Source organism: Lepidochelys kempii, chromosome 3 (assembly GCF_965140285.1).
Source record: "Lepidochelys kempii isolate rLepKem1 chromosome 3, rLepKem1.hap1, whole genome shotgun sequence".
NCBI classification, from domain to species: domain Eukaryota; kingdom Metazoa; phylum Chordata; order Testudines; family Cheloniidae; genus Lepidochelys; species Lepidochelys kempii.
Window position 1 is genome coordinate 192,964,796 of NC_136382.1, and position 13,998 is coordinate 192,978,793.

At 45.4% G+C, this 13,998-nt stretch overlaps 1 protein-coding gene across 3 annotated transcripts in view; it reads right to left on the reverse strand.

Annotated features, from left to right (window-relative positions):
* Window positions 1–206: 206 nt before the first annotated feature.
* APLF (aprataxin and PNKP like factor) overlaps window positions 207–13,998 on the reverse strand; it is a 91,572-nt gene continuing 77,780 nt past the window's right edge. For 2 of the 3 annotated variants that reach the window (XM_073339432.2, XM_073339431.2), the window contains one exon: window positions 207–2,994. In XM_073339432.2, the coding sequence (XP_073195533.2) occupies window positions 2,786–2,994 (209 nt within the window). In that variant the 3' untranslated portion in view covers window positions 207–2,785. The remainder of the gene's footprint in view (window positions 2,995–13,998) is intronic. The other variant, XM_073339434.2, reaches the window with a different exon arrangement.

Below are 13,998 nucleotides of genomic sequence, written 5' to 3' on the forward strand. Positions count from 1 at the left end.
CATGGGAAGGCCACCACCTGACTGGCCAGATCTGGCTCACTAGCAGGCAATGTGTGGAAAGCTTGGGGAAAAAAGGAATACATATACTTTGGGGAATCTCATTTACACCTCAGAAATTTTGGGAAGAAAGTATCTGATTGATATTTTTCAGAGTATCAGCCGTGTTAGTCTGTATTCGCAAAAAGAAAAGGAGTACTTGTGGCACCTTAGAGACTAACCAATTTATTTGAGCATAAGCATTCGTGAGCTACAACAAATCCATCACATTTCAGACTGGAAGCATGGAAAAGTTATTTTGCTTTTGAGAGCGGGAGACAGAAAGGAAAAATATCAGAACTCAGGCTTGACTTAAGCAGACGATACTGCAGCATACTACTATAACAACTGTGGCGGGCTCTTGATAACAGTTGGTCAGTTACCCTCTCCATATAATTTTTATTTCAATCCTGGGGGGATTATATTTAATAATATTATGTAAAGCTACAAGTGATTTCTAGATTTGTTTTTGTGATTAGATGTATGACCTTGATAACCTCCACAGATGAAAATCGCTACTTTTATTTTAATAGAAAATTCTAATTCAACTCTTTGGAGCGGCTCAGATGGACATTCATATTGTCACACTACTGAACAGAATGTTTCTGCTTGCTGAATGTTGCTAAGGTCACATATGAAATCAGATAAACTCAGAAAACTCATCTATGACTAGAATTATTTTCAAGTGAAACAACTCTGACAGTAAACAAATTATTCCCAAATTCTCAACATGCAGAACAAGATCATGAGTCATCATTTATACTCAATCTTCTAAAGTCTGAGCCAGATTTCTGATGCACAATTTTTGAAAATATTATATTGCTTCCAAATACAGCTCAATACAGATTTAGACACTAGCAGGTTATTTGAACTCCTTCGCTGAAGCCCTTTCAAAAAATTAAATAATTGTCAAATCACAAATCTTAATGGCTGAGAACATTTCTGAAAACCCGTAGTGCCTTTGCAGACATGGAGATACAAGCCAATATACATACTATTACATACAAAACTCCCCAACGTTACAAGAATGTTATATTTGCAAAGTCAAGCCTTCAAAAGTTAGTAAATTCCTGCATAAAGAATGCCCACATAACCTTAATTCAGCCTCCTTGTGCATACACGCTATGATACAATCTTTAATTACATGATCACATGCTATTTTTTCCTCTGCCATAGCTTCATTTTTTAAAAAAAGGAAACAAAAAACAATCCTAACATGTGGAACCATGCTGCCCCCAACCCCCTTTGTGCCTCACCCCTCAGAATTCCAATCAAGTCCCTTCCTCCTCTTCCTCACTGCCTAGGCTTCACCAGGAAGATCACTGAGAGCACAGAAAAGACTCTGCTCTCAGTTCCTGTACTGAGCACCACAGTGACCCATGGCCTCTGGGAGAAGCAACTGTAGAGAAAGTGCTACAGAGCCCCTGGAGAGGGGCATGCTCAGTCATTCTGCGGAGATGGTGCTTGCGCAGCCTGATTAAATGCAGGCGCTGTGAGGGGGTGGAGCATACTCAGCGCAGACGCAATCTTCAGAGAAGTCAGCTGCCAAACTCTAACAAGCTTCTAGTGAGCATGTGCAAAGTATGGAGGCTCTTTACTAAATATGGGCAGATTTTCACCAGGACGGCAAAAGGCACATCCCTGAAACCAGGGAGACAACCCCCTCCCTCTGCTAAATTTCAGATCCCTGCTCCAAAGAATGGATGTGCTGGATCTTCTCAACAAAATGGTTTTAAGATATTTTTTAAATCCAGGCAAAATAATGTATTTTCTCCTAACCTTGTATTCAGTAACGGCTAAACCATTTTTGCTGAAACTTTCCATTAACATTCAGTCTGAAAAGGTTAAAAGTTAGGGAAAGTTACAAGCCAATTGAAAACAGGGCCTTAATGGGAAGCATTAGGCAAACAAACTACAAGCTTCACTTAAATAAGCTCAGCATAATTTAGTCAGTTTGTAGAACCAGCCATTTAAACATAAATTGACAGTATCATCAGTGTACACTAACTGGAAAAAAAAGATACACTAGAATTGATTTGGGGACATAATTTGAAATTTAGCATAAATTTTAAAAAATGGGTTTTTCCCAAGTTATTTAGACAGTTTTCAAAATTAGCAATTTACACCAGGAATGTCAGAGAAATAAGTGCAATTATAAGGTGAAGACATCCACTATTAACAGCCTGGTAAAACTTAATACGATAGTGTAGGATAGCTGAATAACAAACTAATAAAAATAACTGGTTTAACAAAGACTTCCTATTGAACTGAGAATGATTTGATCTGCCATAAAAAAAGTTGTTCAATGTTACTTTTTCTTTATTTAGCATGGAATATATTACACTTTCGCAAAACTATAAACCTCCTTAAGGTAGGTCGACAATCCTTATTTGTTTGCAAGCATAGAAAGATATTCACGAGGAATGTTAATAGCTACATTCAAACCCATTAATCCTCCCTCTGACAATATGAGCTGTTAAGAAGTTGGAAAAGAGATGTTTTAAAAAAAAAGTCTTCAGTTAAACCACAATATAATCCCAGACTTTATGATTTGACTTCATCAGCTAAGAAGTTGAAGGCAAAACAATGTGTATCAAAAGAAAATGAAGCTGTTGCTCATTTTTTCCTCATTAAAAATCTGTTTGTAGTGTCTCAAGCACGGGTAAAGTTGGCTTTCAAAGTCATTCCCCAGCCCCCACCAATCCTGTAAACAGGTATGCTGTAAGTACTTCACATCATTTGGACAAAACTACTTTTTGGTTTTAATAAATTTTTGTGCTTCTTTCAAAAGTGTTTCAATATCTTCGTTATCTTTGTCTTCAGGATCTGGCTCCCAATCGGAATCTTCATCAGTAGGGTCATATTCCTCTTTCTCCTCGTCATCTAGAAAGCTGTCATTCAGATCATATTCATTCGGTTCACCATCATTATCGCTGTCCTCCTCCAAAACACTTTTTCCTGTGCAGGGCAAAATGCAGAGAGATTAAAGTATAGACTTCAAGTGCTGTGGAAAAATCTAGATCTACGAGGTGCTTATTATAATGCAGTTAGCTCAAGAGTTACAGTAATTTCACTTTTATTTTTTTTACCAGAAATTATTACAACCATTACAAAACTATTTATGGGATTATTTAGCTGTTCTATTAATAGAATACTTTGCACTTAGTTATATTTCTAGCACTTTGCACCCAATGATCCCAAAGCATGTATTAAGTAATCTTCTCATCACTGTGAAACATTGTACCCCATCTGACATCATGTACCCCATGTTCACCAATTTATAGGATTATGATATATTTTGTACAAAGTATGCCTTGTATCATTTGAAAACTCATAATCCACTGAACGTAATTGTCCTGTTAACATGTGTGTATCAACTGGATATGGTGCTACAAGATCTTGCTATATGATTGTTACTGAAATATGCTGTAGTTCTGGGTAACACCCTCAGTCCATTTTCTCAAAGACAAAGGCACCCTGGCAGGCCAACTAGGTGCTAAAAGCTAGGTGCTAAGATTGGAGATTCACCAGCAGGGGAGTTGTAAACAAGAAATTTACAGTTCATCTGAAGGACAGCTGGCAGCTCACATATGCCATGGAACTGCCTGACCTCATGACCCAGGAAAGACTTTTCCAGTACAAAGGGTTAGAGCATAAGAAGTGGGGAAAATGCCTCTAGACCTCTCCTTCGCCGTCTCTACTCACAGCAGCAAGATTGCTTGAAAGACAAAGGTGCACCACTGAACTGGGGGAGTGATCCTGCCCTGGAGGTTTTTCCAGCCAGTACAGTCTGCTGAAAGCTTGTGAGTGAAAGAAACTTTTTTGCTTTTAAACTTATTGGCCTTGGTAAAGTTTAGGAATTAGCTTGTGTGTTTATCCTTTTATTTATTTTGTAACTAATTCTAACTCATATACCTTATCATTTTTAATCACTTTAAATCTTTCTCTAGTTAATAAACTTGTTTTACTGTTTTATCTAAACCAGCACGTTTGATTGACTCTCTACTCAGGTCAACTGGGCTGGTGCATATTCATTACCCTTTGTTGGAATGGCAGACTAATTTATGAGCTTGTACAGTCCAGTGGGTTACTGAACAAGACGCACATCTTTTGGGGGGCAAGGCTGGGATTGCGGGATATATGGGTGTCACCCTGTATCTATTCATGGAAGGCTGGGCATACCATTCATGCATTCAGCTGGGAGTGTTTTAACATGCTGGTGGCTGTGAATGAACAGAGCCTAGAGGGTTTGGTGTTCACTAGCAAAGCAGTGTAAAAGGCGTTCCAGTCTAGAGAGATAAGGGGACACAGCAGTTCAAGTTGCACCCTGGGGAATGTCACAACCACCACTATAAAATATTACTTTCATTTTTCAGATGGGTGAACAATGGCACAGGGAAGTTAAAAGACTTGTTGGAAGACACAGCAATCTGTGGAGGAGACAAGAGTACAATCCAAGAAAACCTAGTCCACAGTCCTCTGGATCTAACTACTTGCTTTGGACAATCCAGTTATGATGTGTGTGCCTAGAAAGGAATCAAATACTTGCCAACTCTGCCAATCTGGGCTGTAATCTACCATCTTGCTTGCTGTTTTACCACCTACCATCAGCTCTAAAAGGAGCAACTAATCATTTCCACCCAACCCCACTAACTTCACTGCTGAAAATGGTATTGTTTGTTACAAAAGTCACTAATGGCCCATGGAGCAGTAGATTCATAAGGGAACAGATAAGTGGCAGGTGTCCTAAATATGGTAAAAACAAAATCCTCACCATTTCAAACAAAACAATTAGAAAAGGTGTGAAAATACAGTAAAGTTGCAAGACAAAGGAAGGAAAAATTGGAAATAAGGAGGCATACAGGATTGAACAACGGGAGGGTGGAGAAGAAGAAAAAAGAAAAGCAGCAGAAAACTGAAGAAAAGAATATATTGATTCCACTGTGTCCCTCTCTTTGAAAGGATCGAGTCTTCTCATGAGAGTGATTTTCATAAGTACCTGCAGCTCCCAATGACTTTAGTAAGAGCTGGAGGTGCTCAAGAACTTCTGAAAAGTCTCCCACAATTGTCCATTAACCACCTCCCACCCTGCCCAGTTAAGAAAAAAAACCAACTACCTGCTTCAAGAGTATTTGGCAAGAACGAAAATACAGGTTGATGATTATATGATACTGGACCTATTATAGACCACATTCTGGACCTCTTAAGCCTGTTGAATAGCACCTTACTCATCAAGTAGCCCCACTGAAATATATGGGATCTTTGGAGAGTAGTGTATTGCTCAATGTGAGTAAAGATGGCAGATTGGCCCTCTTGGGTATAGTAAGCCCAGAACCTTAAAAAAAATCCCCCTTCACTTCCAGAGCACTACTTGTATCATCTTTAAGTGAACTGTTATGTGGAGCTGCTGGCTATTTTCATCAGCCTATTGATATTCTGCCACTCTCCTACAAATAGTTAAAAATGGTACCAAAAAAAAAAAAAAAAAGAAGCCACATTTTTTCTTGCTTCGTTTTCAGTCTCCAGCAAAGAACAGCGTAGGTGTTTTTATTGTTCCTTACGAAGTTTACTCAATCCCATGGCTCTTAAGGCAGCTTATTAAGCAAGCAGTTCTGACAAAACCGTCTCTTCTAGTGGCACCACATTTATCAAGATGACCTTGAGGCTCTTTTATTTAAAATGTGTTTACACAAAAGAAGCTCCAAGAGGATGCAGCACATCCTCTTTAAAAAAGCTATTCTTGGGAACTAGATAATTTGCTTGCTAGAGATACGAAAGCTCTTCGTAAGAGGATTCCATATAGCTGATAGGGAAAGCAGACCACTCATCTGGGTAGCTGTAGAATGGACAGGCACAAATTTTCAAACAGTGAACAGAATCAGTGACTACATGAAACCTTATTGACCCTTTTTGCTCTGATCCACCACCATTCTACCCTTAGATAATGTTTCAAACCCTGGCCTCTTATTCTATATAGGCACTAAGCAATTAGCAGTCCCTCTGGTGGCAGTTAGGATAATGATTACGAACGAAACATGTCAAATGTCATCTAGTCAGTGCCCTTCTCTTGGTTGCTAGACTTTAAATATATTTATATGGAAATGTCAGCTCTACTCTGCTTAACACTGCAGCTGTGCCACACAGCATGTACTAAAGGTTAATGGAACTGTATCTGCCTGCAAGATACAGTATTCACAGCTGACAAGGACAGTCTCAAATGTGAACTTGCTGATCCTAGCCTTTTACAGGCTTTGACCTTTGGGAGCAACCACTGGACCCAGCAGATAGGACATTTTTAGAAAAAGTCAGCAAATATTAACCATTGTTGATTGTAGTGTTGCAGCTGTGTTAGTCTCAGGGTATGAGAGAGACAAGACAAGCGAGGTAATATCTTTTATTGGACCAATTAGCAGGTGCAAGGGACAAGCTTTCGAGCTTCACAGCAACAGCAGTTGATCGAATAAAATATATTATCTCACCCACCTAGTCTCCAGCAACAATTAAGAGCACTTTAATTAATCTAAGTTATCTAAAATAAACAGGAAGAAAGACATATGAGCACAAAGAAACAAAATGTGAGTTTACTCTCACTGAAAGTGCCTTGCATCTTTAATATGTAGACTCTCTAAAATAACTGAGTTATACCATCACCCTGCCACAGATATTCATGTTCAACTGGCCACCTGCCTGTGTACACACACATACCCCTGCTACAGCTGACAAGGGACACGTTATTTGAATTGTATTTCTTGTAGCTGCACACGCCATAAAAAACTCAGACTTATTTTTAATGTAAGTGGGACTTAAAACTATTAACTGATAGGACTTCACTATGCAGATGATCCAAACTGGACTGCACGACAACTGCATTTGCTACCTCTGAAGCAGCAGTGCCAGAGGGGTGGCGCCTAAAGTCAGATACTGTAAGCAAACATGTCTCAAAGAAGCATGGTGAGTAGGAACAGCCAGACTAAGTATTTCAGTAATAGCAGAAGTAAGCACAAATAATGTGAGGAAATCAGATCAACCACTGATGGTCTCAGAAAGATCTTCAATTAAAGCATTTCAAAGCTACTCATGGCCTCTCGGGAAAAGACAGTTACCTTTTCCGTAATTGGTGTTCTTCAAGATGTGTTGCTTATGTCCATTCCAAATTAGGTGTGTGCGCTCACCACATGCACCGGTGCCAGAAGTTTTTCTTGCAGTGGTAACCATAGGGGACCGGTTCTGGAGCCCCCTGGAGCAGCACACACATGCTGCATTATAAGGGGTGCTGCCAGCTCCTCCCACCCTCAGTTCCTTCTTGCCGGAAACTCTGACAGTGGGGAAGGAGGGCGGGTCATGGAATGGACATGAGCAACACATCTCGAAGAACACCAGTTACAGAAAAGGTAACTGTCTTTTCTTCTTCGAGTGCTTGCTCATGTCCATTCCATATTAGGTGACTCTCAAACACTGCCAACGGAGACAGGTCCGAGTTCATGGACATGTAGATTGCAACACAGCTCTGCCGAACCCAGCGTCATCTCTGGCTTGCTGAGTGATGGTGTAATGTGCCATAAACGTGTGAACTGAAGACCACGTCATGGCTCTGCAAATGTCCTGGATGGGAACATGGGCCAGGAAGGCTGCCGAGGACGCCTGAGCTCTGGTCAAGCTGGCCCTCACAATTAGTGGTGGCGGGACCTATGCCAACTCGTAACAGGTCTGGATGCAGGAGGTGATCCAATTGGAAATCCTCTGCAAAGACACTGGAAAGTCCTTCATCCTCTCCGCTGTCGTGATGAAGAGCTGCATCGATTTGTGGAAGGTCTTGGTATGCTCCAGATAAAATGCTAGGGCATGTCTGACATCCAGGGCATGCAGCCTCCTTTCCTCACTGGTGGTGTGCCACTTGGGACAAAACACTGGGAGGAAGATGTCCGGGTTAACATGGAAGGAAGACACCACCTTCGGCAGAAAGGCCGGATGGGGTCGCAGTTGAACTTTGTCCTTACACAACATGGTATACAACAGTTCCGATGTGAGAGCTTTAATCTCCGACACTTGTCTCACGGATTTTATGGCTACAAGGAAAGCGACCTTCCATGACAGGTGGGAGAGGGAGCAGGAGCCCATAGGCTCAAAAAGCGGGCCTGTAATCCTAGAAAGAACCAAGTTAAGGTCCCACTGTGGGACAGGGGCTCAGGCCGGTGGGTAAAGCCTCTCGAGGCCTCTCAGGAATCGGACTGACATGTCATGTAAGAATACCGTCTGACCTTGGAGCGGCAGGTGGAAAGTGGAGATAACTACAAGGTGCACCCTGACAGAGGACTGGGCCAGCCCCTGGTTCTTAAAATGGAGCAGGTAATCTAAGATAGATTGTAAGGAGGAGTGCGTTGGAGAAATACTATGCTCAGATGCCCAGTGGGAGAACCTCATCCACTTGGCCAGGTAGGCCGCTCTAATGGAAGCCTTCCTGCTTTCCAGGAGGATTATCTGGACCTCGCTAGAGCAGCCTGCTCTTCTGAGTTTAACCACGCAACATCCACGCTGTGAGGTGGAGTGGGGCAAGATTGGGGTGTAAGAGAGGTCTGTGATCTTGCAAGAGCAGATCCAGTTGGATAGGAAGGGTCCAGGGAGAGGCCACCGCCAGGTCCACCAGTGAGCGAACCAATGTTGGTGTGGCGACACCGGGGCGATCATAATAATTTGGGACTTGTCTCTCTTGATCTTTGACAGGACTCAGCTGATGAGCGGGATTGGCGGGAACACATACATCAGTCCCCCCAACCATGACAGGAGGAAGGTGTCAGGGAGGGAGTCCTTGCCCAGACCCTGCAGGGAACAGAAGCGATGGCATTTCCTGTTCTGTCTGGCGGCGAACAGGTCCACTTGGGGAGTTCCCCACCTCTGGAAGAGCATCCGGGCTACCTCTGGATGGAGTGACCACTCGTGGTGAGAGAAAAAGGATCTGCTGAGGTGATCTGCCAGCATGTTCCTGACACCGGGGAGGTGATAAGCCTCCAAGTGGATCGCGTGCTCAATTCAGAAATCCTACAATCGGAGAGCCTCTTGATAGAGAGCCAATGAGCATGCTCCCGCTTGCCTGTTGATGTAGAACATTGAGGCCATATTGTCCGTCAACACTCTCACTCCCTCGCCTGCCAGGTGCGGTAGGAAGACTCTGCAGGCCAATCGTACTGCTCTGAGCTCTTTGACGTTTATGTGCAATGTCATCTCCTCCGGGGACCACATGCTCTGGATCTGGAGGTTGCCGAGATGCGCTCCCCAGCCTCGGTCCGAGGCATCCAATATCAGCTAGATGGAGTGACAAGGGCTGTCGAACGGAACTCCTTCCAGGACCGACAGTGGGTCGTCCACCATTGCAGCAAGGTAAGTATCGTCAACGGGATGGTAATGACCTTTTCCAGGTGATCTCTGGACTGGGAATAGACCATTGCCAGCCACTGCTATAAGGGCTGCATCTGGAGCCTGGCATGGCAGATGACATAAGTACATGCTGCCATGTGTCCCAGCAGGTGCAGACAAACCCTGGTCGTGGTCAGGGGGAATGCGGAGACTCCCGCGATGAGGTCCACCAATGCTTGGAACCTTTCCTGGGGCAGAAATGCTCTAGCACAGGTGGAGTCGAGCACCGCTCCAATGAACTCTAGCTTCTGCACTGGAACTAATGTCAACTTTTTGTCATTTACCAGCAGGCCCAGGGATCAGCATGTGGCCTGCAACACTGAGACATCCCTTTGGACTTGACATCTGGATTGACCTTTGACCAGCCAGTCATCCAGGTACGGGAAGATCTGGATACCCCAGTGCCTGAGGTAAGTCGTAACTACCGACATGCACTTGGTAAACACCCTTGGTGCTGTCGCTAGGCTGAAAGGGAGGACCACAAACTGGCAGTGGTCTGATCCCACCCTGAAGCGTAGGAAGTGCCTATATGAAAGCATGCATCCTTCAAGTCAAGGGTGGCATACCAGTCTCCCGGATCCAGGGAGTGGGTGATGAAGGGCAGGGAGACCATGCAGAACCTCAGCTTCTTTAGGTATTTGTTGAGGTCTTGTAGATCCAGGATGGGCCGTAGACTGCCCTTGGCCTTTGGGATAAGAAGTACTGGGATAGAACACTTTGTTCCCGTACTCACAGGGAACCTCTTGCACCGCACCCAGCTGCAACAACCCTTCTACCTCCTGCATGAGGAGACTCTCATGAGAGGGGTCCCTGAAGAGGGATGGGGAAGGGGGATAAAAACTGTACGGTATAACGCTGCACCACTGTACTGAGCACTCACCGGTCTGAGGTTATGGTGGTCCATGCTGGGAGGAAAAAGGAAAGGTAGTTAGAGAAAGGCATGAAAGATAGATCTGGTGTATAATCTGGTAGGTCACCCTCTAGCGCACCCTCAAAAAGCCTGCTTGCTCCCCTGCTTATTTCAGGTCGAGCCTGATTGGGCTGAGGGAGGGGGTGGGTGGCTCAGGTGGCATTTGTAGCTCCTGCTCTTTTTGTGGGGCGGCTCCTGCCGGGGTTGGCTCCCTTGGCCCTGAGTTGGCTGTGGTTTGAACCGCTTATGGGCTGGACCGGGGACGTACAGCCCTAGAGTTTTCAGGGTAGTGCAGGAGTCCTTGAGCGCATGCAGCTTACTATCAGTCTGTGCTGCAAACAGGGCCTGACCATTGAAGGGAAGGTCCTGCATTGACAGCTGAGCCTCTGTCGACAGGCCAGAGAGATGCAGCCGGGATGCCCGGTGCATCGAGATAGCTGAGGCCATGGTGCGAGCTACGGAATCCACCGTGTCTGAAGCTGCCTGGAGGGCCATCCTCGTGCAGTGCCCTCCTCAAGGATCACCTGGAATTCCTTCCTGGACCCTCTGGGAAGCGAAAGCCTCAAACTTGGACATGGCCTGCCACATATTGTAATCCGTAGTGGCCAAGGAGGACAAGGTGGTTGGCCAATCTCAATTGAAGGCTAGAAGATGAATAAACCTTGTGCCCAAACAGATCCAGCCTCTTCGAGTCTTTATTTTTGGGCGTAGGTTCGGGTTGCCCTTGCCTCTCCCTTTGATTAACAGCCTCAACTACAAGAGAGTTTGGGACCAAGTGGGTGTAGAGTTACTCATGGCCTTTAGCTGGCACGAAGTATTTACGTCCAGCCCTTTTTGAAATGGGAGGCAGGAAGCAGGGGGTTTGCCACAGGGCATTAATAATTTTGATACCCCTTCGTGCAGGGACAAAGCCACACTAACAGGTGTCGTGGAGCAGACGTTGTCAAACAGGGAGTCCGATGGCTCCTCTAGCTCCTCTGCCTGGAGCCCCAGGTTGGAGGCAACCCTCTTCAATAGTTCCTGATGAGCCTTAGCATCATCTTGTGGAACTGGGTGAGGGGGACCCATGATGGCTTCATCTGGCAACGATGAGGATGACGCCGGTGCTGTGGGTGCTACCACGTTCCCTGGTGGTCCAGCAGGCTGCTCCCTTGTCTGCTTATGGACCTGGTGGGGGAGGGGGTGTTTCCTGCCTTCTGAGGCCTCGACGTTGTGTGGGAACTCTGGGACCGTCAGCAAACCGGTGATCTATGACTCATGCTACTCGACCGGTACCAGGACCTGGAATGGGACCGGGAGTGGGCCAGTCGCTGGGAGGATCTCCCCGACTGCAGGGATTGGCGAAGGTGGGTTGGTGACTGGTGGCCGCATTCAGTGATGGTTCGCGTGACCAGTTCCATGGCTGTGGGGACACTAAAGGCCAGTCTTGATGCTCTTTCCGGGGGGCGCATTCCTTGGTAGGTCTGCACCAGGTTACCAGCAAGCCACACCTTGAATCTCGCTGTCGGTGCTGAGGGTGCGGAGACCGAAAAGGGCTTCGTTGAGTCTGCCTCCCAGGCGTGATGGCTCTGAGTGGGCAAGTGCTGGCGGGATGTCCCTTATCATGGGGAGCGGTGCCGCTGAGGTGGGGACACACGGTAAGATCCCAAGGGAGGTTTACCCTTAGACCGGGGTACCGGTAAAGCCAGTGTGGGAGGCACTGGTAGTGACAGGATGCTGTGCTGTCCTGTGCTGCCTGCAGGGCCTCTGGTGTCAACGGGACATTTAGATGATGGAGACCCTCGTCACTGTCTAGGGTGGCAGGCATAGTGTGGGATGGACTGGACTGCTCAACTTGAGCGGGGGCCCGACTCCCTGATGGTGGCGTTGACTCGCCCGGCACGGGTCTTGGCTCTCCTCCTGTCCTTTGTCTTATGGGAAGTGTGGGATCATCCCCTCACGCTTCTCTTCGGCTTCTTGACTGGAGCCGGGGAGGCGGATGGGTGCTGGCTCAAAAACAGTGCCAGCAGGGCACTCCACACCAATGCTGTGATGCTCGGGGCTGAGTCGGACTGACTCCATCAGGAGCACCCTGAGACGGATGTCTTTCCCTTTTTGTTCAGGGTTTGTTACAGATTCACTTGTAACTTACGTGTCCTTCACCTAGAAACCTCAAACAACTAGCGTACGGGTCGCCGATGGGCATAGGCCACTTACAATGATCGCAGGGCTTAAAGCCTGGGGACCGGGGCACATCCCTTCCTGAGGCTGAGTCCCGTCTGGGACCGCTAACTAGAACTAACACTAAGAGAATTATTAACTCGTTTACAACTATTTTACAGGAAAACGTTTGGAAGAAACACTGAACGAAACACAATGCTAGCCAAAGCAGCAAACGTTCCAGCACCATCACTGGCGGCAAGAAGGAACTGATGGTGGGGGGAGCTGGCAGCGCCCCTTATACCGTGGCATGTGTGTGCTGCTCCAGGGGGTGCCAGAGCCGGTCCCCTATGGATACCACTGAGAGAAAAACTTCCAGCACCGGTGCATGTGGCGAGAACACACACCTAATATGGAATGGACATGAGCAAGCACTCGAAGAAGAACTAGGGTTTCCATCCATTCTAAAATACATTCAACAAACCTAATCTAACAGTTTAGTTTACAGGTCAATTAAAGAATCTTGCATTTGTTTTGCGCTTCATTCTGTGGTGATACAATGTCATCTCATTCATGCAAAAGAGAGATTTTACTGTGAGCCAACTCAGAACCTGGATTCAGATGGGAAAGATGTGTCTAATTCTGCCCTCAGACATACAAATGTAACCTGCACCAAAATCCTAATAGGAATCGTATGTACCTATCCTCCGGGCAGATTTGGCTCTAAGTAGAGCAGATCTTGGTATTTTTGTGGAGGTCAGGGAAGCAACCATTCTTGTCCACCATTTTCACAGCAGTACATGCAGGACCACTGCTAAGGCTTTAAAGGAGCATTTGTGAAAAGATCTGGCATACACCTCAGATTCACAGTGTCATCAGTGGCTCACATTTTACATACAAAGCGTGCACATGCCAGTGATCTTTGGGTTCACCCATCCGCCTGCTGGAGAGGTAGAGCCCAGCAATGTTTTCTTTGTGTTGGCCCTTGACCCCTGACCTAACCCTGCCAAGTTTATTCTTAAAATAAAACTATAACCTATAGGTTAGGGAAAGTTAATATGCTTAACAATGTTGATAATAAAATAATTAAAGCTGTAGTACAAGTAGGGAAAACAAATGCAAAAAATTTTGTTATAGTCTTTGCAAAAATTCTAAGACCTAGACAATTAGCCTAATATGCTTGATGTAGGGATGTAAGATTTTGCAATATGCACCTTGTGATAAACAAATAAACCACAAAAGGGAAATTTAAGCTTGAAATAATGGATTTTGATTTAGTTGGGGATTGGTCCTGCTTTGAGCAGGGGGTTGGACTAGATGGCCTCCTGAGGTCCCTTCCAACCCTGATAGTCTATGATTTTCAGTATCTGTATTAACGTGTTGGAAATATTGGGAAATATATGATTCCAATAGCTTATGCTAGCAACCAGAACCTTAATTATCATCCCTCGGAATGACAAATATGGATGGGGACCGCGACCTACATCAAATATAGTCCTAAA